Genomic DNA, 26,640 nt, shown 5'->3' on the forward strand with positions numbered 1-26,640 from the left:
TATTGTCTTTGCTTTTGATAAATTTCGTTCATATCTCGTTCTAGCAAAAATGGTTGTTTATACCGACCATTCTGCTCTCAGATACCTATTTTCGAAACAAGATGCCAAACCAAGATTAATCCGTTGGATCTTACTCTTACAAGAATTCGATATTGAAATCCGAGATAAAAGAGGAGCAGAAAATCTAGCCGCTGATCATCTTTCTCGTCTTGAAAATCCCGAATTAGAAGTTCTAAATGAATCGGCTATACAAGACAACTTTTCTGATGAATATATATTGAAGATAGATTATAATGAAATTCCATGGTTTGCAGACTATGCAAACTACTTAGTATGTGGATTCCTTGAAAAAGGATTATCGTACCAAAAATGAAAGAAATTCTTTAGTGATATAAAACACTATTTCTGGGAAGATCCACATTTGTTTAAAAGTTGTCCAGATGGAATAATATGCCGATGTGTATTCGGAGATGAAGCTAGTAAAATATTAAACTATTGTCACACAGGACCAACCGGAGGGCATTATGGGCCTCAACTAACAGCAAGAAAAATTTATGATGCTGGATTCTATTGGCCTACAATTTACAAAGACGCACACCTTCTTTGAAAATCCTGTGATGCTTGTCAAAGGGCCTGAAAAATAAGTCAACGTGATGAAATGCCACAAAATGTCATTCAAGTATGTGAAGTATTTAACATTTGGGGTATTGACTTTATGGTTCCATTTCCAAAATCTCATAATAATCTATATATTCTCGTAGCCATTGATTATGTATCTAAATGGGCGGAAGCACAAGCTCTCCCAACTAACGATGCACGAGTTGTAGTCAATTTTTTAAAACGTCTTTTTGCAAGGTTTGGAACACCGAAAGCTTTAATAAGTGATCGGGGTACTCATTTCTGTAATAATCAACTTGAGAAAGTTCTTAAAAGATATGGAGTAACTCATAAAATCTCCACCGCATATCATCCACAAACAAGTGGACAAGTTGAAAATACCAACCGAGCTTTAAAACGTATTCTAGAAAAAATCGTAGGATCAAATCCGAAGGAATGGTCCATTAAATTGGAGGATTCACTCTGGGCTTTTAGAACAGCCTACAAAACTCCAATTGGAACCACACCTTTTAGACTCGTTTATGGAAAAGCATGTCATCTTCCAGTAGAAATTCAACACAAAGCATTTTGGGCTTTGAAGACATGTAATCTTGATTTACATGAAGCTGGACGTCTACGGTTAAGTCAACTAAACGAATTAGAAGAATTAAGACAAGAAGCATACGAAAATTCGTTAATCTATAAGGAAAGAACGAAGAAATGGCATGATAAAAGAATCAGAAGTTCAAAAGAATTTAAAGAAGGAGACAAAGTTCTTCTTTTCAATTCACGATTCAAGCTATTTCCTGGAAAATTGAAATCAAGATGGTCTGGACCATTCATAGTCAAAAGAGTTTTCCCATACGGAACAGTAGAATTGATAAATTCAAATGGGATTGAATTTAAGGTTAATGGTCACAGAGTTAAACACTACATAGATAGTCCGATGGAAGTCGACAACGAAGTTAATCACAATTTCGACACCACAGCTAACTAAGTGTGGGGAGAATCAAGTCTTTAAATTATAATATGCGTTTCTGTTAGAGTTAGATTGTCTGTTTTCGTGTAGTTCTCGAAAATGGAACCCGAATGGTCTTTCCCCTGCAGACCTTAAAGAACTAGTCTTCTCCCCCCATTCTGAATTTTTAATTTTTTTTTTGTTTTTACGAAATGAAGACTGCCTGTGAACTAAACCATGGTCTAATGCTACACGCTTTGATCACTAAACGTAATAATGACACACTTCCGAGTGATCTAGTATCAGTAATCAGAGAAAGATTGGACGGAGTAAGAAAAGAATCCAGATGTGAAGATAATAAGTTACAATTTGGTAAAGGAAAATCAAAATTCGCAGCGAAAAGAAGAGCACGACACCTTGAAAGATGTCACAAATGCGGAAAATGGTCACATGGAGGTAAAGGTTCAAATAATCAAACCTATTCAAACACCAAATTTGTTACTTTATGCAGAGACGGACCGTTCATATGTTTAGAAGAAAAAACACTGAATGATCGAGGTTACGCCTATGTAGCCATGGAAAACCAATTAAACCGACTATCTTATGAATGGGATAGATCATATCACTAAGAATACTATCTCACAGGTAAGTCTGTACAGTTTTTATTTTTATTTTTATTTTTAACCTTTTGATAATAAATGCTAATTTGTTCGCTATAAAGTATTAAATTGGTATTGAATAAAATTAGGTTTGGCGACCGAAATTATTGATATCATTCAAAAATTTATTACATCACTACGAAATTTAACGTTTATTCTTAAGGTATAAATATCTTTCACAATCAACCTAAAATATTTCAAAAATTCGTCATGAGTTAAATTAGGTCATGGAACCGAAATTACTTTACCGAAAAGAGGGGCGTATGTTTTTGATAATATTTGATTGATTAAAGTGGGATAAAAAGCCAAAAAGATTTTTAATTTTATTTTTACCATGTTTTTAAAATTAATATATAAATCTTAAATTAATATTATAAACTTTTTAAATTAATATATTTAAAATTGTAAATATTTGAACAATTAATATTTTTAATATAAGTTTGTATGTATAAAAACAAAAATATAATATAAGTTTGGTGTGAATTTTTAATTTTATGCATTTTTAATTTAAGTTTGGTGTGAATTTAAAAGCAAAAAATTTACTTTATTTCGCTAAGTTAAAATATGATTTTTAAAATTCGTCGTAAGTTGAAGACTAGGTCTTTGAACCGAAATTGCTTTACCCAAGGGAGGGACGAGAACTTTTATTATCATTATTTTTAATCTTATTGAATTAAAGTATGCCAAAAACATTAAAAAACCCAAAAATCTTAGCTTTTAAAACAATCGCTACAAATAGACAAATTTTAAAATTTTGTCGAAGGACGGACTAGGACATCGATCCGAAATGACCTCGTCCTAAAACAAAGGAAAACAAAATTTTAAATTTATTTTATATTTGTTTTATAAGTTAAGGTTTATTTAAAAAAAAAAAAACAAATAAACACCGCGACTCGCGGTATTTGAAACTGCCAAACGCCGCGACTCGCGGAGGACCAAAAACCCAGAAAAAAATATAACGGCCAGAAACAGATCAGTTGCTCACCCACACTCACATAAAATGCGAAAAATACCGAAAAAATACTCCCAAAATCGAATTTTTTCACCGAAAATCATCAAATCTTTTACTAAAATCATGTCGAGAAGGATGCTGTCAAGGAATTACTCAAGAAAAACGATAAATTTCTACACCTAAACACCATTTAATCCGAAAATTGGTGTTCTTGAGCAATTTTTTCCCCAATTCGATTTTGATGCTTTTTAGTGTAATTATGCTTAAATTGCTTGTGTATTATGCTTGTATAACCTAGATTGATGCTATTTAACATGATTAGAAGCCTTAAACTTCAAATTTTGAGTAATCTAGGGTTTGTGTTCTTGAGCAATTTGGGGCTTTTTGATATAAACAGGTTATGGTCGATTTTTGTCATGAATTATTGCTAAATTAAATAGTGTAATATGTTTAGGTAGTTAAATAATCCAAACTTTGAGCCTAAACATTATTTTGAGAATTAAAGTTGACTTTTTCAAGTCTAAAATTCATGAATTTAATTTTTGAGAGATAATGCCATTTGAAACTTGTTTAATTGCTAGTAATGATTATTTTGAAATGTTATTTGAGTTGAATGCTTATGAACTTGGCGAACATTTTCGTATATGCTTATTTGAAAAAGTGTAGATTTGATAAAAATATGAAAATGAGCATAAGTTTGATATAAATTGGACATGTCATTGTAATTATTTTGATTGATGATTTTGCTGACACTAATGCATATTTGGATGCACAAAAATTGTGTTTGATGTGTTTTGCAGACTGAAAGGGGTGAATCTTCATCCCAAGCTCGCAATGCTCCTCCTGAGAATGCGTAACAACAGGATGTTGATAGCTATTATAAACAAGATATACCTCATCCAGTTATGACATTTTCAAATATGCACTTGGAAGATTTGCACCCGAACTTGAGATTTGACAGACGTTGGATAGATTATCCAAAATACCAAAGGGGCTTGCATACTCTTCATTCTAAAGCTGTTGAAGTACCTAGGGTAATAGAATGGGCACCGTTAGAAGCTGTAGAATTGGCCGGGCCAATTAGAGAATTACTTACACAGAGGTATGGTAATTCTACTTTTAACGATTGGGTATGATTATTCAGCATGCGTAGACCTGTATATAAAGTATGGTGTGAAGAATTATTATGTAGTATAGAAATAAATGATCGGGTAGTTAGTTTAACCGATCGATCTTTTATTATATTTTTTTTAGGAGGTTCGATGCGCCACATGTCTTTACTAGACATGGCTCAGGCCTTACGTATATATACACCTGAGGAGTTAGCATCTGCGATTGTAGAGGGTTGATATTGAACGGTAGGAAAATTGATGAAAATTTTGATACGCATGGTGTATGGAGTCAAATGACTAGCCATCACCGATTTAAGGGGGGAAATTACTCTTATTTGGATATAGATAGAGCAGAGTTAAGAGTAATTCATAGGTTTTTAGCCAATTCGATTACATAACGAGGTAAGAATAAAGAAAAGGTAAATGAACAGGATTTGTTTTACCACATGTGTATTCGAGACCCACAAAGCGCTGTAAGTATACCTTATTGTGTGGGTTATTATTTATCAGCTATGGTTAGGGGGATAAGACCGCATAGCATAATAGGAGGTGGTATATTTATTACTTTGATTGCTGAGTATCTCAATGTGGATATAAGTCGGGGGGATTATTAATCGAAGAACCAGAACCCCACGATACAATTGGTTTAAATGTATACCATGGTGCTAAAGTTTTGAAGAGGCGAAATAACTCCGCAGTACGATATAATGGTAGACATCCACAGGTTGAGAGAAACCAACAGCCAGGTAATGTGGGAGGGGGAAATGAAATGACAGAAATGCAAAGGTTTATAGCTTCACAAGACTATGAAAATGCTAGACATAGAGCATTTGAAGATTGGCAAGTTCATCAAAACCAAATCATAGCTCATTACCAACATGTAGGTAGAAACTATATTCCTACTCCATCACCCATATTTCCTCCCTGGTCTATAGAGATCCAACCACCGTATCCTACGTATAACCCAGCCGAAGCATTCTATAACACGTACGGTTATGCATGGAACCCCTACTGGTATCAGTATCATCCCTTATATACTTAGTTTTGTTTATTTTATTATTTGTAATGTTGATACATTTAATACTTATGTTAATATTGTAATAATTTTTATAATTTTCTAACTTTTATTATTAGATTTTAATAATTTTTGAATGTGGGGTAATATACCAAACTTCAAAAATATGTATATATGTTTGCAGTTTATCTTATGTACACAACAGGGTAAAACAACGCATTTTCAAAAACTGGCATTAAGTTCAGCAAAAGCAACTAATTTTGACGACAAGATGCAAAATATATGTGAAATAACAACAAGACGGAATGAACAAATGATGTGCACCATTTATCATTCAACACAAACAACAATATGTTTGGAAAATTTGGTAAAATTTAATCATTTCTACGCTAATCACCCTCAATAATTTAAATTGTTACTGATTTCTTGCAAATGAGGGCATTGCAAGATCTTAAGTGTGGGAAGGGGTTAAATTCTTTCGGATTTTTAAAATTTTTATCTTAAACACTTGGTTACCATTAAAAATACTAGTAAAGCAGTAGTTGTATTAGAATCTAGTGCTCTCTGATAATAAAGAACAGCCCTAGTCTTATATACTGACTACCAAATTCTAGTAAAAATTTTCAATTAAATGAACTCAAAATCATGTTTATACATATTTATGAACGATAAAACTAGGTGTTAACACCGAAATTATTGTTACCTTGGAAAGGACATAAATTGAGAAACAAACCAAAATGTTAGAATTCATTTAAAATGGAATAGAGGACAATAAAAAGGAAAATAAAAGCCAAGTGTGGGAAAATTTACCAAGTTATTTTAAACATATGTCACATATTTCTGTAACAAATAACTGAAAATACTTTTGCTTTGGACTAAACTAAACTGTTTTACCCGATGAAAGAAAAGAAGAGATGGATCTACACGATGAATCAATTCCATCATTAAAAGGAAGTAAAGTCTTCTGAAAAAGAAACGCGCTTCTTGATTTAGGTCAGGAAGTTGTCGTCCAGACCAGCTGTAGGTTGACGAAAAACCTAGAAAAGTCATCACTAAAATCAGCAGGAAATCCACGGACCTCAGCATCAAACAGGGTCGGCAAGTGGTCAGACTTATCCTAACCATGAGAGGATGTATCTCGTAAAATGGGGAGGGCACCATGCAAATTAGCTTGATAAGACTAATGAATCAGACCCCCAGAAAGGATAATCTCCTTAAAGATTAAAAATCAGCTTTTAAGACAGATATTACTCAATCCTTGAGATTGACATTAAAGATTGAGAATTACAAACTCATGGAATTCAATGATATCTAAACTCGAGCTTGAACGAGAAAATATTTTGATCAAAAATTACAAACCGATTTGTTTTCTGAAAACCTATTTTCAATGCGTTCATTACCATCGAACGTAAAATCCTAAGAATTCACCTGGAATTCATTAGGTCACCTGAACCAAATCGGGTATCAACCGTAAGAACGGTGGTTGCATAGCATGGTCAAAGACAGGACCTTGTGTCAGACCGAAAAATTATAAGGGTGAGCTTTACTATTGCTCCTACAAAGGATAGTAATTGCGTCCGACACGTTATAGACCATAATTAAAAGCATATCAGGGGACATTGCCTTAACAGTTGCTTGTTCAACGCTTTCCTTTACAACCGGACGGTAGTTTATCGAAAGGTAATATACGGAGCAAGTAAACTGGACATGTTGCTTTCCTAATACAAGGTTAGCAAGTGGGTGACACAAAACCGCAAGTTTTGAGCTAAAATTTTCAAATCTGAAACCCACCAAACCCACAAAAACAATTTGCAAACACCGGTGAAGGGTTATTCCGGAAAACTTATCTAGGGTAAAAGCTAGATTGAATTTTCAAAAAGATCAAATGTTTTCATAAAGATCCAATTTTCTTAATGGATCTAAATTTTATAGTCATGTGGGACTGTAAACCACATCGTTACTACCATTGTTTATACCGCCGTAAAGAAATCACTGATGTACAAAGTGTGAAGAATAAAGAAGTGATTCTAGTATTTCAAGACTATGTTGCTTGAGGACAAGCAACGCCCAAGTGTGGGAATATTTGATAATGCTAAAAACGAACATATATTTCATAGCATTATTCCTCAAGAAAGACAAGCTTTTAGTTGCAATTGTTCTATTTACAAGTGATTTTCGTTTAAATAATAAAAGGTGAAGACAAAAGACAGATTCGACGAATTGAAGACGCAAACGACCAAAAAGCTCAAAAGTACAAAATACAATCAAAGAGGTACCAATTATTGATAAGAAACGTCTCAAAATTACAAGAGTACAAGATTCAAAACGCAAAGTACGAGATATTAAATTGTACGCAAGGACGTTCGAAAATCCGGAACCGGAACCAGAGTCAACTCTTAATGCTCGACGCAACGGACTAAAAATTACAAGTCAACTATGCACATAAATATAATATAATATTTAAATAATTCTTAAAAATTATTTATATATTATATTTATATTTAAAACCGTCGGCAAACAAAGAGTCAAGGCTGAGTGAGCTGTAAAAACGAACTCCGCGACTTGCGGAGTTCGAAGACTAAAAGAACCGCGACTCGCGGAGCTCACCTGGACGAAAATTCCTATAAAAGCCAGCGAATTCTGATCGTAAAAATATCCATAAAATCTCTCTTTCTCTATATGTAAACTTAATATATATATATATATATATATATATATATATATATATATATATATATATATATATATATATATATATATATATATATATATATATATATATATATATATTAATTTTAATTTTAATTATAATTATAATTCTAATAATAAGGGTATGTTAGCGAATGTTGTAAGGGTGTAAGTCGAAATTCTGTTCGTGTAACGCTACGCTATTTTTAATCATTGTAAGTTATGTTCAACCTTTTTAATTTAATGTCACGTAGCTAAGTTATTATTATGCTTATTTAAAACGAAGTAATTATGATGTTGGGCTAATTACTAAAATTGGGTAATTGGGCTTTGTACCATAATTGGGGTTTGGACAAAAGAACGACACTTGTGGAAGTTAGACTATGGGCTATTAATGGGCTTTATATTTGTTTAACTAAATGATAGTTTGTTAATTTTAATATAAAGATTTACAATTGGACATCCCTATAAATAACCATATACACTCGATCGGACACGATGGGCGGGGTATTTATATGTACGAATAATCGTTCATTTAACCGGACACGGGAATGGATTAATAGTCTATGGAATTATTAAAATAGGGGTGAAATTATGTACAAGGACACTTGGCATAATTGTTAACAAAGTATTAAAACCTTGGGTTACACGCAGTCGATAATCTGGTGTAATTATTAAACAAAGTATTAAAATCTTGTTACAGTTTAAGTCCCCAATTAGTTGGAATATTTAAATTCGGGTATAAGGATAATTTGACGAGGACACTCGCACTTTATATTTATGACTGATGGACTGTTTTGCACAAAAACCAGACGGACGTATTAAATAATCCAGGACAAAGGACAATTAACCCATGGGCATAAAGCTAAAATCAACACGTCAAACATCATGATTACGGAAGTTTAAATAACCATAATTCTTTTATTTCATATTCAATTTCCTTTATTTTATATTTAATTGCACTTATAATTATCACATTTTTATTTATTGTTATTGTATTTAATTGCACTTTTAATTATCGTACTTTTTAATTATCGCAAGTTTATTTTATCGCAATTTCATTATCGTTGTTTACTTTACGCTTTAAATTAAGTCTTTTATTTATTTAATATTTTTACATTTTGTTTTAACTGCAACTAAAGTTTTAAAATTGACAAACCGGTCATTAAACGGTAAAAACCCCCCTTTATAATAATAATATTACTTATATATATATATTTGTATTTTTATAAAATAAAACTAATATAGCTTTAAGCTTTGTTAAAAGATTCCCTGTGGAACGAACCGGACTTACTAAAAACTACACTACTGTACGATTAGGTACACTGCCTATAAGTGTTGTAGCAAGGTTTAAGTATATCCATTCTATAAATAAATAAATATCTTGTGTAAAATTGTATCATATTTAATAGTATTTCCTTGTAAAATATAAGCTATTTTATATACACCTCGCAGAACATCAGGAACTCAGCATGACTTACTGTAATATAATCACGTTGATCAAGTGTCATTATATTATACTAACTCATGCATCAATTTCTTTACATTTCTCCAGAATTAATTCATAAATTAAACTTAGATTTTACAGAAGTTTCCAATATAATGAAACACAGGAAGCACGAAGAGGTATATAATTTTAGACGAGAATATTTATGAAAATATCCTCAGAAATATCGAAGATATTTATGATGATATTTTGGAATTTCTAAGATCGAAGGTTGATGAAGAAAGATTTTTCCATAAGAGTTAACATGAGTATGGAGCAAGATATTTTCTAAAGATTTCATCGGATACAGAATCATCTGGATTCTTTGAATATAGGGTTTGGTTCTTGTATTTGTCCTCGGTCACCTTCATAGTTTCGCATAATCTGCTTTTGGTACTAAATTTTCTATTATGCGTTTCCAACACTCCATTCTTTATCATTAAACTTATGATGATTGGAGTTGTTTACAGTTGTTTACAGTTTCTGCTGCTTCATTTAGCTATATTCAAAATTTGGAGTATCGATTCGTAGACTGGGTGCTTTTTAGAAATTTAGAATTGAAGATCATAATCCTAAGAGATAAATGTTATATGTTTACATATAACTGTTGATGCAGACATGCTGCGAGATTCAAAATATTGATTGCTAATTCCCGATAATTGATATGGAACTTCTTGTTACTAGATGCGAATGAGTATATGATAGGGTTTCACTGAATGTAATGATTTTTAGGAAAATCCAAGACCAATGAAGTTGTTGGTAAGTTTACTGCTAATGTGGTGGAATATAAAGGTTCTCCGGTAACGATGACGAAAGGTAAACTTATATATCAAGGTTATAACAAGGCTTATTCGGTTGAAAGTCGAAGTTGATTTGCTGAAGCTGTGACAAAATTGTCTACTTTGAAAGGGATTACCAAGTTATTTTCAGTAATAACAATGCCAAAGGAGCTAGCGCAGATACGTGTTAAACGTTTACTTAGGTTCCAAGTGTTTTCAGGTGCATAACTATATACGTCAATCTTTTCTTCCGTAGATGAAATGCAGTTGGTTCATCCCCTCGATTGAGGTGTTTTCAAGAATCATGAAAGGTTTGAACGCAGATTGGAATCGTCAAGATACAAATGAGGTTTAAAATGAAATCAAGTGGCAAACTTGAAGAATTGTTTAGTTTCATATGTTATAATCAATATTTTAATTCATTTTAATTGTCCAATGTTGGTAGTCCACAGTTATTAGTCCACAGTTAGCAATTCAATAATTCATATATAATATTTCGAATTAATTAATACGTATCGTGACCCGTGTACATGTCTCAGACTCGATCACAAATCAAAGTATATATATTATTTAAGAATCAACCTCAACCCTGTATAGTGAACTCGATCATTACAACATATAGAGTGTCTATGGTTATTCCAAATAATATATATAGATGCGTCGATATGATATGTCAAAACCTTGTATACGTGTCCCGATATTTAAAGTGCGTAAAATAAATAACAGAAATTAAATGACGATAAATAAAATTGCGAGAATATAAATTGTGATAAATAAATTGCGATAAATAAAATGTAATCAGTTAGCTAGGAACAGTTAGCGTAGATTCTTAACAAAATTTTTCTCATAGTTAATTTGTTTGTTTCTAACAAATTTTATTTTGTCCAATGTTTTCTTCATTATGCCATTTGTTGGATTCTGATAGGTCAAAATCCAAATATGAAATTTGAATAAAAATGGTTATTCTGTGGTGAACGAATACGTATGTCTGTGGATGTAAGTAGGATAGTAAATGATCGTTGAATCAGATTCAAAGAATGTACAGTGTAACTTATTAATGTGGAATCTAAATATTCCTCGGGTATTACCTACCCGTTAAAATATTTTCACCATTAACAGTTTGTACAATAAAACTTTTAATTACAATCTTTATGAAAACATATATACATATATATTTTCTTCAGACGTAATCATGGATTTAATGAGTCAATGTGATATTAAACTCATCAGATTTACGGCTAGAACTAGAGTACATAATCTCTAAAACATTAGAGATTACATAATCGCCATGAAGGACGAAGATAGTTTATGTAGAATGATTCGTAGAACGATGATTATGCTTGAGGTATAGATTGCGAGGTTGAGACGTGTGATGATGTTGTTGTTGTTGGTACTGGTTATGCTGCTGGTGCTGCTGATGGTGGTACTGTTGCTGTCAGTGCCACAAGTGTTGTTGGTGCTGAGGTTGGTGATGATGTTGGTGTAGTAAGTATAGCTTGTAGATCACGCACCATTCTTGTCAAGGTTTCTATCCTACCCTCTATCATTTCTATCCATCCACTCATCTGATTCGATAGATCTTGATTATCAATTCTAATTTCCCTAACTTCTTCTAATATTCCCCTTCGATTGGTATTCGGAAGTAGAGGTTGAATATTTTATGAGATTGCAGTAATGCGACCTTCGAGGTGGAAAACTTTAGCAAGAAGGGTGAATACAGTGTTGCGCATAGGTTCACCGGTGAGTACATCGTTTTCTCCGATGTTAGGAGGTAAGTTTGGTTCGCGGTAGGGATCGCCTTCTTCATTTCTCCATCGAGTGAGTAAGTCTCGGACCCACCCCCATCTCCTCCAGAAAGAAAAATAGCTAAACGGTGGAGACACTTCGGGTTCATTGACTTCGGAGTCTACTTCAATGCGCATCTCGAAATTGCTTCCGGAACTAATGGAATCCAAGCTAGGTGTAGGATTCATCTCTTATGATCAGTTAGAGAATTTTTGACATCAAATGATTTTCGGTTATCGAATAATATTCTAATTATATAGAATATATAATATAGTACAGAAGATCCCGTAGATTACGGAGGAAATTAAGGAAACGTGTCAGATAAAGTCTACAGTAACAGATACGCTAAGATGTGGATTTGTCTATACACTATTCATGCAATCAATGCAGTAAGATGTGTCTAGACTAGGAATGATAAGCAGGTAATTTCCTAAGGATGATAAGTAGGTAATTTTCGACACGAAATGATAAGCAAAACTTTTGACATGCGGACACGGTCGAAGTCCAGACTCATTAATGCATCCTAACAATTACTAGTTAGACACACTAATACAAGACCTGGTTCGCTAAGACCACCGCTCTGATACCACATGTCAAGACCCGTCCTAATCCATAAGAACGAATACAATAACATTTGGTTACATCGCGAGGTACTTGACCTCTATATGATACATTTTACAAACATTGCATTCGTTTTTGAAAAGACAATCTTTCATTACATCGAAAGTTGACGACATGCATACCATTTCATAATATATCCAATCTATAAATGACTTAATAATAATCTTGATGAACTCAACAACTCGAATGCAACGTCTTTTGAAATATGTCATGAATGACTCCAAGTAATATCTCTAATATGAGCAAATGCACAGCGGAAGATTTCTTTCAAACCTGAGAATAAACATGCTTTCAAGTGTCAACCAAAAGGTTGGTGAGTTCATTAGTTTATCATAAATAATCATTTCAGATAGTATAATAGACCACAAGATTTCATTTTCATAAACATCATTCTCATATCAGGCATTTCACAAACTGCATAGAGATAAAAATCATTCATATGGATTGAACACCTGGTAACCGACGTTAACTTAATGCATAGAATATCCCCAAAACAGAACCTCTCGTCTGTATAATAATCTCAAAGTACTAAAGCATTCGTACCCCGAATGGGACTTGTCAAGGTCCATAGATCTATCTTTAGGATTCGCGTCAATCAGGGGCCATTTCCCTAAATTCTTAGGTTACCAGACTTGAAGGGTGATATTCGGTTAATAATCCAACCATAGAATGTAATTTTAAGTACTTTTGTCTATTTCGTAAAACATTTATAAAAGCAGCGCATGTATTCTCAGTCCCAAAAATATATATTGCAAAAGCATTTAAAAAGGGAGCAAATGAAACTCACAATACTGTATTTTGTAGTAAAAATACATATGACGGCACTGAACAAGTGCAGGGTTGGCCTCGGATTCACGAACCTATATCATGTATTTATATATTAATACATATAATTGTAATCGAACAAATATATATATAAATTTATTAGTTATATCATTTTATATATATATATATATATATATATATATATATATATATATATTTATTTATTTATTTATTTTGAATACAAAAATATAAATTTTGTTAGGTTATATGTATATCATTTGTTTGTAAAAAAAATATAATTATAATAATACTATAATAATACTAGTAATGGTAAAAATAATAATAATGAAAATACTTAATACTACTAATAAAGATAATAATGTTAATAATTCTATTAATGATAATAATAATAATGATTATGATACTAATAGTTTTAATAATAATGGTGATAAAAATGATAATTTTAATTAAATTGATAATTTAGTAATAATAATAATAATAATAATAATAATAATAATAATAATAATAATAATAATAGTAATAATAATAATAATAATAATAATAATAATAATAAAATTAATAGTAATAGTAATAGTAATAATAATAATAATAATAATAATAATAATAATAATAATAATAATAATAATAATAATAATATAATAATTATAATAATAATCTTATAAATAATGATAATAATAATAATCTTAATAATACTAATACTTAATAATAATATATAATTCATAATAATAATAACAATAAAAATAAAAGTAATACCTTATGGCCCAACATCTTAAATACATGAAACCCATTTAGTAAGCCCAGTTTATCAAAAGCCCGGATAGAATGTGGAAGCCCAATTAAATACTAGTGGCCCTAGTCCATTAACAGTGAAAGTGTAAATAAAAAGAAATATTGCTGCAGGCCAGAATCGAACCCGGGACCTTGCGTTCACCCCAAACAACACTCAGCCCTTCCTCTGTTCCTTACTTTCTGATTTAATTCACATACAAAAATATATAACTCGTTTGCCTACTTCATCTTCTTCTTCCTAATTAAATTTAAATTGACCAAAGACCATAATAATCATGATCTTCATCAATATCATCGAGCATCACTAGTCACCATTAACGTTTATCATCATTATCATGCTTCTCATCATCGAACAACATCATCGTCACTAACATAAAATCATCACCCTTTTAATCGTGATATCATCATAATCTATACATAAATCATGAATCATAGTCATCACCTACTCATAATGATAATCATCACGATAATTATTCATCACAGTTAATTTTGTTAATCGCTAAGATCATCATCGTCATTCTTTTCGGTCCATTTACACAAACAACATGGCTCACTTAATTAAATTGGGCCTCGGTCCAACTCATCGATCCAAGAAAATCATTTGGCTCAAAATAACGATTCCTAAGTAAATAAATAAATAAAAATGGGTGGGATCTAGGATTCCCTCCATCCTCCACTTGCCGACACCTTCATTCAATATTTACATTAATTCTTTCATTCTTTTTTTTTCTCTATGGTAAACAACAAAAAAAAAAAAAAATTCGCTGGGTAGCATAAAGGTGGGGTGTTCGTACGGGACAGAAACAAATGATCATAATAGCTGCAGCAAAGAACAACAGCAGCATGGACTGTTTAGGTGTCGACCAAGAAAATATATATATATATATATATATATATATATATATATATATATATATATATATATATATATATATATATATATATATCGGAACAGTAACAGGTAGTGGCGATTGGTGACGTATAAGAGTGGTTTCTTGCGGTTGTTGAGAGAAGAAAGAAAAAAAATACGTGAAGGTGGTTGTTCATGGAACCAAAACAGTGACAGTAGCGTGTATGAACCGTAGCAGTAAAGTATAGAGAGAGGAGAGGTGTGGTGGGTGCGGTGGTGATGGTGAAGTGCCGTAGGTTGTGGTGGTTAGCCGAAGAAGATAAAGTGGTTCGTGGTGGTGGAAGGTTGGGTTTCAAAGGTGATCGCTTGTGGTGGGTGTTTGTCTTCGGTCTTGCTAAAAAGTAATAATAACACGACATTAGTAATAGTTATGGTTACGTATGGTGGTTCACGATTGAGATGGTGGTAGTAAACGACGGTTTTTGGGTGGTGATGATTAGGGTGGCGATGGCTATGAGGTAGAAGAAGAGATAGAAGATCATGGTGATGGTGAGAAGTGGTATGGTTTTCTTAGGATGTAGTAGGTCTAACATATACATATACATACATATGATAAATAAAGTTAACTAATAATATAATACTAATCATATAAAAAAAATGTGGGATGATAAGAATGAATATAGTATTTCATGTTATGCCATTTTCCACAGTCAGCAGCCGGGTAGTTGTAATTATGTACCGACACTTTTATTGCACAGACTATATCGTACTCCGTTGATAATCAGTGACGTATAAAGTTGTTAGAAAAATCCTAAATTTTTACAGTAATTATATTTATCTATTTCGGTCATTATGGTATAAAATTCGATCCTTAGTTTGTTAGATAAAAATTGCATCAACCGTCCCTCTGATTTATGGTAAAATATAAAAAGTGTTAAAATTTATTATTTAGCTTCTAAATATATATTTAATAGGCCTAAGATTCATATAACTCATTTTCAGATCACCGTTTATTTTAAAATCACATAAGTTCCTTTTTAACTCCTTTACTATACATTTAATATCAATTGAGCGTTACCATCGTTTACGAAATAAATTCGAAATCACAAAATATATATTTAATATACTTTATTTATATACATAATATAAATTTTCATAATATCATATTTTTATTTTATTTTATATACTTAGCTTTAATAACAACAACATATAATATTTCAAATTATATTACAAATTGTTATTATTATATATTCATATGTTTAAATATTTATGTATCTATTTACAAATAGTGGTTCGTGAATCGTCGAGAGCAGTAGAAGGTCAATGAATTCATGAAAAATAGTTCAAACATTTTTAGATTCAATTAAATAGACTTTGCTTATCGTGTCGAAATCAAATAAAGATTAAGTTTAAATTTGGTCGAAAATTTCCTACATCACGCAATAATCCAGTCATCATTTTTAAAAGTGTTGGAAACAATATTAGCATGAGAAAAATTATTTTTAATAGGTTTAGGACACCAATTAACCCACCACTGTTGTCCGGCCCAAATTTTTTTATGGTGTCTGGTGGTATGTCTGGCCCAATTAAGTCATGAATAACTTCTGGCCCATTTAGTTTATCCACCCCATAAGACCCATGTGTCGGGTTAATCCCATATGTTCCCAAATTTGGTTCAAATGAACCGGGTTTAGGTATTAAGAACCCTAACCCTAATTTACCTTCCCCATTTGATGAGGGTGATGAATCTGCTGCAAGGAGGCCGAAGGCTCCTTTAACGGTGGTGCCAAGGTTTTTGGCCTCATGGTTACCTTCGGTTGCCGCCGTTGTTGTTGCTACAGCAGCTTTCCCCTTCTTGTGACCGTCGTTCCACCACTCTGGGTATCCTATGATCTGGAAGCATTGTTCTCGTGTGTGCCTTTTCATCCCACATTTGGTACACTTGAAATCATCCTTATTACGGAAGGATGACTGTGATTGGTCTGGCGGTCGTTGATTCCTGGCAACAAGTCCTGTTCCATCTTGGTTTTTTGATGCAACAAGACCAGTGGCGATGCCGGAGTGGTTTTGGAGCTCAGGTTTGGTACTGAATATGGTTTGGTGAGCGTTTTCTTTTCGAATAGCAGCATATGTTGCTTCAACCGATGGTAAGGGATCCAATCTAAGAATTTCTCGTTTGATATTGTCATGTTTTTGATCCAAGGCATTTAGAAATTGAAATAATTTTTGCTCAGATCGAATATTATTATATTTTAAAATATCAGACGTGCATTCCATGAGGTTTGGATCCCTAATTTCAATTTCACCCCAAATACCCTGCATAATTAACTAGAGTTCCTCAACAGGTTTACCTTCTTGTCTGATGCTATTGGCTTTGACATGTAGATCAAAAGTTTGAAGTTTGTCCCTTCCAGAGCTGTATGTTGTAACCAAAGCATCCCAAAGTTATTTTGCAGTTGGGAATTGGGTCAGGTTAGAAGCAATTTGTGGTTCGATATTCTTTATGATCCATGAGAAGACAACCAAGTCTTCTTGCACCTATATTTGATCTTGAGTTGCAGGAGAATCCTTTGTCAAATGATCAAGGAGGGCATTGGATTTACCTCCAATTGCAACCTTGATCAATTTTGACCACAAGGCAAAGTTGGAATTGTTAAAGCTTAGGCTGATTTTTAATGAATCAGGCAGCCTTTGTGTTTGGGATTCAAAATTGTTTTTTAGAGTAGTTTAGCCAATTGGTTTGTTAATTGACTGATTTGGCTTGAACTGCTGTCTTCACCAGACATTGTGGCCTATTCGAAAGAAAAAAAAACTGGCAAATGATTGAGCTTTTCTAGAGTGTATGCTTATGATCCAGGATCATTAACACCGCTTGGATGCCATGTTGTAAATACAAACAGAGAATTGAACAATGTAATTGATCTTATTTGATAAAAGAATGCTTGAATTGGTTGTTTTGTTCAATTACAAAGTGTGCTATTTATACACTAAACTCAAACGGCTAGTTATTCTAATTACAGTAAGAGGATCTCTATTTTTGGAAACAATTCAATCCTTTGATCTTCACTAGGGGTGTTCATTAAATGGTTTTAACCGAATAACCGACCAAACCGAATATTTTTGGGTGAAATGGATTTGGCTAATTCGAATATGGTTCGGTTTTTTAGTGAAATCCGAATTACAAAATGGTCTGTGGATTGGTTTTGGATTTAGAAATAAAAACATGGTTATTAACCGAATATCCGATTAAATTTGAAAACATACGTTTTACATATTTTGTAACTAATATATTTATTTAAAGTATGAACAATATACAGAAACCATCTTGTTTAGAACTTGGTGTTTTTGTTGGTTACGATATTATTTTAATATTTGTCTCTAAATTTCTAGTAACAGCGTATACAATGAATATATTTTTTGCTTCATAACTGATAGCTTAATTGTTGGTCCAAATTCACATTGTTAGCTGAGTGTGTTTTTAGATTCTTGAATTGTGTATCAACTATTATCCCTAAATATTTTTAATTTGGTTTAATTGGATAACCGATCCAAATAACTGATTTCGAACTTGGTTGGATTGGTTTGGTTTTGATAAATTTGGTTTGGTTATTGGTTTTCATAAATTATTTTGAAAAACCGATTAACCCAAACCGTTTAAACCAATTAAACTAAAAACCGACCGAACGAACACCCTTTGAGGAAATGATGACATTATACATTGACTGCAATTTTCTAAATATATTTTTTTGCTAACGTTATTCGGCTATTAGCAAAAAACATAGCCGAAATACAGCAATGGTGACATAAACATAGCCGAAATACAGCAATGGTGACATAAATATGAAACAATTTTTAGCAAAGTCTGTGGATTGGTTTTGGTAATAACCATTAGCAAAAAAAACCCTAATAATATATTTTGGGTATACGGCTATTTCATTGACTGCAATTTTCTTTGACATTGATAATTGCTTGAAAGCTTCCAGGTATCATCCAAAAACTTTTTTTCATATTCATGTCCACTAGTAAGTTGTATTTAATTATTATTATAGAATTATAGAATAGTTATGTAAACCTTGTGAAACAAAGCTCGAAAAAGATAGTTACAGTCATTTCAATTGTAAGTTTTCTTGATAATATTTAATTTAAAGTTAAATTAATATATTAATTGTAAGTTTTATGTATTGCTCTCTGATTTAGCATTATATAATTGTTTGATGATTAATTATTATTAATTTCTAAACCCAGCACTTGTGCGAAAAGTTTATGTTGTTCATTGAAACTCTACTTTATTGCACTTGATATTTGTATTAGATAGATTGCTAGTGTAGCCTAATTAATTTTTCACTTCATATATCTAGCTCGTAAAATTATTAGATACTAATTTGATCTTTTTGTTCATATTTAGTAATGGCAGATTTGCATGTGGAATCCACAGTTCAAGATAACACGGATCATAGTCCTCAAAATAACGAGGATGTACAAAAATGTCATGTAGTCGTTCCCACTATTGGGATGAAATTTGAATCGGAAGATGAGATTTATAGTTTCTACAACAATTATGCCTACCAAATGGGTTTTGGAGTTCGTATTTCAAGTAAAAGGAAAAAGCCTCATAAAACATACTATGCGCTTGGATGTCATAAAGGAGGTGTCTATGAATCAAAGGCCGAGCCCAGCAAGCAAAGCAAGTCTTGTAAGACAGATTGTCCAGCAAAAATTAGCGTGATAGTTGATTATGATGGAACATGCACCATCTCATGTGTTTCTTTGGAGCAAAATCATGCTTTAAGCCCCAGAAAATCACGATTTCAACGATCTCATAAGAAAATTGATTCGTACTCTAAGAGAAGACTTGAGTTAAATGATAGTGTTGGAATTTCGCTAGCAAAAAACCAAATTCTCGAGCTTGCGTCCTGGCCTGGTCAGTCGCATAGGCGACGAGGTGGTTCGGTGTAATAAAAAAAAAAAAATTAAACATGCCTACGGCTCTTTTCCTACCGTTGTGATTTATAATTATTATGTTTTTTCCTTTTTCAATTCTATATATACACAACACATATACAAACACAAACACATATCATTTTACATCCATTTTACTCAACGTATACTCACACAATCAAAACCAAATTCTCTCATCAAAATAAAAAATATCTTTAAAAATGAGTAGTTCCGACGAAGAAAGTTTGGTGAACGCAATGAAAAGTATATTTGCTTATCGAAATAACGTGGTAATACGTAGAGAGGTCGAGGAACAAAATGAGGCTCAAAGCTCAAGACGAAAATGTCGCTACATTCTTCGTGATCGTGTAGAAGCGCACAATCGTTTGCTGAACGATTATTTTATTCAAGATCCGAAGTAGCCCCCTGAATATTTCAAACGGCGTTATCGAATGTCACAAAGTCTTCTTGAAAAAATAATTGAAGGTATACTTTCTTACTCTACTCGTCCCGATGCACCAAAGTGGTTTACTTATTTTCAACAACGTCCCGATGCACGTGGTGTTCTCGGAGTATCTACTATTTTAAAAGTCACTACTGCCATTCGTCAACTAGAATACGGTGATTCACCGGATCTATTTGACGAATATTTACAAATTTCAGAGAAAACATCACTTGAGTCTTTGCAAAATTTTACAAGATGTATTATAGACTTGTATGGTAATGTATACATGAGAGAACCGACCGAGGACGATATACATCGGTTCTATCATAAACATGAAGAACTTCACAGCTCTCCTGGAATGCTTGAAAGCATTGATTGTATGCATTGGGCTTGGGAAAAATGTCCAAATGCATGGAAAGGGCATTTCACCCGAGGCGATCACGGTTACCCGACAATCATGTTGGAAGTCGTTGCATCGTATGAAAATTGGATTTGGCATGCATATTTTGGAATAGCCGGTTCGAACAATGACTTGAATGTCCTTAATGCATCTCCATTGTTTGATAGTTTACTAACTGACACGGCTCCTCAAGTTCCATACGAAATTGGGGACGTTGTGTAGTGACCCGAACTTTTCCATGTTTATATATATTAATTGAGATTGATATTTACATGATTAAATGTTTCCAACATGTTAAGCAATCAAACTTGTTAAGACTTGATTAATTGAAATATGTTTCATATAGACAATTGACCACCCAAGTTGACCGGTGATTCACGAACATTAAAACTTGTAAAAACTATATGATGACATATATATGGATATATATATAGTTAACATGATACTATGATAAGTAAACATATCATTAAGTATATTAACAATGAACTACATATGTAAAAACAAGACTACTAACTTAATGATTTTTAAACGAGACATATACGTAACGATTATCGTTGTAAAGACATTTAATGTATATATATCATATTAAGAGATATTCATACATGATAATATCATGATAATATAATAATTTAAAATCTCATTTGATATTATAAACATTGGGTTAACAACATTTAACAAGATCGTTAACCTAAAGGTTTCAAAACAACACTTACATGTAACGACTAACAATGACTTAACGACTCAGTTAAAATGTATATACATGCAGTGTTTTAATATGTATTTATAAACTTTTGAAATACTTCAATACACTTATCAAAATACTTCTACTTAACAAAAATGCTTACAATTACATCCTCGTTCAGTTTCATCAACAATTCTACTCGTATGCACCCGTATTCGTACTCGTACAATACACAGCTTTTAGATGTATGTACTATTGGTATATACACTCCAATGATCAGCTCTTAGCAGCCCATGTGAGTCACCTAACATATGTGGGAACCATCATTTGGCAACTAGCATGAAATATCTCATAAAATTACAAAAATATGAGTAATCATTCATGACTTATTTACATGAAAACAAAATTACATATCCTTTATATCTAATCCATACACCAACGACCAAAAACACCTACAAATACTTTCATTCTTCAATTTTCTTCATCTAATTAATCTCTCTCAAGTTCTATCTTCAAGTTCTAAGTGTTCTTCATAAATTCCAAAAGTTCTAGTTTCATAAAATCAAGAATACTTTCAAGTTTGCTAGCTCACTTCCAATCTTGTAAGGTGATCATCCAACCTCAAAAAATCTTTGTTTCTTACAGTAGGTTATCATTCTAATACAAGGTAATAATCATATTCAAACTTTGGTTCAATTTCTATAACTATAACAATCTTATTTCAAGTGATGATCTTACTTGAACTTGTTTTCGTGTCATGATTCTGCTTCAAGAACTTCGAGCCATCCAAGGATCCGTTGAAGCTAGATCCATTTTTCTCTTTTCCAGTAGGTTTATCCAAGGAACTTAAGGTAGTAATGATGTTCATAACATCATTCTATTCATACATATAAAGCTATCTTATTCGAAGGTTTAAACTTGTAATCACTAGAACATAGTTTAGTTAATTCTAAACTTGTTCGCAAACAAAAGTTAATCCTTCTAACTTGACTTTTAAAATCAACTAAACACATGTTCTATATCTATATGATATGCTAACTTAATGATTTAAAACCTGGAAACATGAAAAACACCGTAAAACCGGATTTACGCCGTCGTAGTAACATCGCGGGCTGTTTTGGGTTAGTTAATTAAAAACTATGATAAACTTTGATTTAAAAGTTGTTATTCTGAGAAAATGATTTTTATTATGAACATGAAACTATATCCAAAAATTATGGTTAAACTCAAAGTGGAAGTATGTTTTCTAAAATGGTCATCTAGACGTCGTTCTTTCGACTGAAATGACTACCTTTACAAAAACGACTTGTAACTTATTTTTCCGACTATAAACCTATACTTTTTCTGTTTAGATTTATAAAATAGAGTTCAATATGAAACCATAGCAATTTGATTCACTCAAAACGGATTTAAAATGAAGAAGTTATGGGTAAAACAAGATTTGATAATTTTTCTCATTTTAGCTACGTGAAAATTGGTAACAAATCTATTCCAACCATAACTTAATCAACTTTTATTGTATATTATGTAATCTTGAGATACCATAGACACGTATACAATGTTTCGACCTATCATGTCGACACATCTATATATATTTCGGAACAACCATAGACACTCTATATGTGAATGTTGGAGTTAGCTATACAGGGTTGAGGTTGATTCCAAAATATATATAGTTTGAGTTGTGATCAATACTGAGATACGTATACACTGGGTCGTGGATTGATTCAAGATAATATTTATCGATTTATTTCTGTACATCTAACTGTGGGCAACTAGTTGTAGGTTACTAACGAGGACAGCTGACTTAATAAACTTAAAACATCAAAATATATTAAAAGTGTTGTAAATATATTTTGAACATACTTTGATATATACGTATATATTGTTATAGGTTCGTGAATCAACCAGTGGCCAAGTCTTACTTCCCGGCGAAGTAAAAATCTGTGAAAGTGAGTTATAGTCCCACTTTTAAAATCTAATATTTTTGGGATGAGAATACATGCAGGTTTTATAAATATTTACAAAATAGACACAAGTACGTGAAACTACATTCTATGGTTGAATTATCAAAATCGAATATGCCCCTTTTTATTAAGTCTGGTAATCTAAGAATTAGGGAACAGACACCCTAATTGACGCGAATCCTAAAGATAGATCTATTGGACCTAACAAACCCCATCCAAAGTACCGAATGCTTTAGTACTTCGAAATTTATATCATATCCGAAGGGTGTCCTGGAATGATGGGGATATTCTTATATATGCATCTTGTTAATGTCAGTTACCAGGTGTTCACCATATGAATGATTTTTATCTCTATGTATGGGATGTGTATTGAAATATGAAATCTTGTGGTCTATTATTATGATTTGATATATATAGGTTAAACCTATAACTCACCAACATTTTTGTTGACGTTTTAAGCATGTTTATTCTCAGGTGATTATTAAGAGCTTCCGCTATCGCATACTTAAATAAGGACAAGATTTGGAGTCCATGATTGTATGATATTGTGTAAAAACTGCATTCAAGAAACTTATTTTGTTGTAACATATTTGTATTGTAAACCATTATGTAATGGTCGTGTGTAAACAGGATATTTTAGATTATCATTATTTGATAATCTACGTAAAGGTTTTTAAAACCTTTATCTATGAAATAAAGGTTATGGTTTGTTTTAAAAATGAATGTAGTCTCTGAAAAACGTCTCATATAGAGGTCAAAATCTTGCAACGAAATCAATTAATATGGAACGTTTTTAATCAATAAGAACGGGACATTTCAGTTGGTATCCGAGCGTTGGTCTTAGAGAACCAGAATTTTGCATTAGTGTGTCTTATCGAGTTTGTTAGGATGCATTAGTGAGTCTGGACTTCGACCGTGTTTATTTGAAAAATGATTGCTTAACAAATTTTGTTGGAAACTATATATTTTTAACATGTGAATATTATGTGATATATTAATCTCTTAACGCGTTTGATATTATGTGATAGATGTCTACCTCTAGAACAAGTCCCATTGGCTCACCTAATAATAATGAAGAGTCAAATGTAAATTGGAATGATTCGTGGACTGATTCACAAGTTCCCGAAGAGGAACCGGATGAAGAGTCGGAACCGGAAGAAGAATCGGAACCGGAAGAAGAATCGGAACCGGATGAAGAAATAGAACCGGTGGGGGAAATAATAAAACGGTTAAGTAAAAGAAAATCCTCAACCAACCGACCAAGGTTAATTATGGTCAATGGTGTTTCCGCCAAGGAAGCAAAATATTGGGAGGATTACCAATTCTCCGATGAATCGGATTCCGACGAGAATTCCGATGATGTTATAGAAATTACCCCAACTGAATTTAAAAAGGCAAAAGAAAATAATAAGGGAAAGGGCATAAAAATAGAGAAATCTAATTCCAACCCCGATGAACTTTATATGTATCGTCAACCCCCGAAGTCCTTAAGTTGTAACAATGACCCGTGAACCTCTAAACCACCAGGTTTTTCTAAACCAATGTGGAAAACGATGGCTCGTATTAGGGGAACATCATATATCCCTATAAACTTGGCAAAACGAACCAAAACCGAAGAAGAAGAAACAAGCGAGTCGGAATAAGATAGTTGTATTCGTGTGGTGTAATATATGTAATATAGTGTGCTTATGCTTTATGATATATGTAAAAATTGCTTGTATTAATAAGTATTTTTTTTATGAATCTAACTCTTGTCTATTTTACAGTATAAAAACACAAAATGGATAGACAACCCAATATTTTAAGAGACCTACCCGGAGACATGATTGATGAAATCTTGTCTAGAGTCGATCAGAATTCTTCGGCATAACTATTTAAGGCGAGATCAGTTTGTAAGACATTCGAAGAACGTTCCAAGAATGCCTTGGTTTATAAAAGGCTTTCGTTCGAATGATGGGGGATATCACATTGGGAAATCCATAAGTTACGATGTGTTTACTTTGACGCATATATTGCGGGAAACCCAAATGCTATTTTACGCAATGGGTTAAGAAATTATTTTGACTCAGTATATCCGAATATTGGACTTCGTGATTTAGAAAAAGCGGCTAACATGCAACATAAAGAAGCATGTTATGCTTACGGATTAGTAATGTTTGCTTCTCACCAAAGTGAGAACAAGAACATCGGGCTACAACTATTAAACAAAACGTTTCCACAAGTGACGGAGTCGGTAATTGGGGTAAGAAATGAGGTTTTTAGATTGTTACGGGACTGTTGGACATTACGTAACCCTCGTCCCTTTGACGACGTTACAACACGCTGTCTTATCAACGGCCATAACGGTTATGTTTCACAAGACCAAGGATGGGAAGTAATCCTAGTAAAACCAGAATGCATGACTTGTTTCTGGACGTATGAATTACGTGTCTTTATTGCCTTTGCTGAACGACTTGTGTACTAGCTAGAATTATCTTCACAACCATCTTGTATCAAATTTATTGTGTGCTATATTTCATGCTATATGTAAAATAAGCGGTATTGTAAGTTTGTAAAATATTGTGTAAAAGTTTGAACGCGAAATATTATTATAATCAGTTTTTCATATAGAATTGTAGTAGTTGAATTGTATATTAGCTACTAAGTATGAACTTAACGGGTAGGTTGAAAGGACCCGTTCATATACATTATAAACGATTCACAATAGTTGATTACATCGCGAGGTATTTGACCTCTATATGATACATTTTACAAACATTGCATTCGTTTTTAAAAGACAAACTTTCTTTACAACGAAAGTTGACGGCATGCACACCATTTTATAATACATCCAACTATAATTGGCTTAATAATAATCTTGATGAACTCAATGACTCGAATGCAACGTCTTTCAAAATATGCCATGAATGGCTCCAAGTAATATCCTTAAAATGAGCTAATGCACAGCGGAAGATTTCTTTAATACCTGAGAATAAACATGCTTTAAAGTGTCAACCAAAAGGTTGGTGAGTTCACAGGTTTATCATAACAATAATTTCAATATATTAATAGACCACAAGATTTCCGTTTATAAATATATGTACACTCGCAAGTGTATAAAAGTATTCTATAAGTTGTAGGCTCCCGGTAAC

At 32.4% G+C, this 26,640-nt stretch overlaps 2 protein-coding genes across 2 annotated transcripts; both read left to right on the top strand.

Annotated features, from left to right (window-relative positions):
* Nucleotides 1-19,484: 19,484 nt before the first annotated feature.
* Nucleotides 19,485-20,033, top strand: LOC139894636 (protein FAR1-RELATED SEQUENCE 8-like). Its single transcript, XM_071878043.1, has one exon. It carries the CDS (start codon nucleotides 19,485-19,487, stop codon nucleotides 20,031-20,033), a length of 549 nt encoding a protein of 182 aa, XP_071734144.1.
* Nucleotides 20,034-20,236: 203 nt separating this feature from the next.
* On the top strand, nucleotides 20,237-21,082 carry LOC139894644 (uncharacterized). The gene is made up of 2 exons (XM_071878048.1): nucleotides 20,237-20,399; nucleotides 20,502-21,082. Exons 1-2 carry the CDS (start codon nucleotides 20,237-20,239, stop codon nucleotides 21,080-21,082), a joined length of 744 nt encoding a protein of 247 aa, XP_071734149.1.
* Nucleotides 21,083-26,640: the final 5,558 nt, after the last annotated feature.

The sequence above is a fragment of the Rutidosis leptorrhynchoides genome, chromosome 1 (assembly GCF_046630445.1).
Source record: "Rutidosis leptorrhynchoides isolate AG116_Rl617_1_P2 chromosome 1, CSIRO_AGI_Rlap_v1, whole genome shotgun sequence".
NCBI classification, from domain to species: domain Eukaryota; kingdom Viridiplantae; phylum Streptophyta; class Magnoliopsida; order Asterales; family Asteraceae; genus Rutidosis; species Rutidosis leptorrhynchoides.

What these genes read in the sequence shown, in the direction of transcription:
- LOC139894636 (XM_071878043.1), top strand. Translation starts at nt 19,485, where the DNA reads ATGGCAGATTTGCATGTGGAATCCACAGTTCAAGATAACACGGATCAT.
- LOC139894644 (XM_071878048.1), top strand. Translation starts at nt 20,237, where the DNA reads ATGAGTAGTTCCGACGAAGAAAGTTTGGTGAACGCAATGAAAAGTATA. An exon ending in TCGTGTAGAAGCGCACAATC is followed by an intron (nt 20,400 to 20,501) that starts GTTTGCTGAACG and finishes AAATAATTGAAG; the next exon opens with GTATACTTTCTTACTCTACT.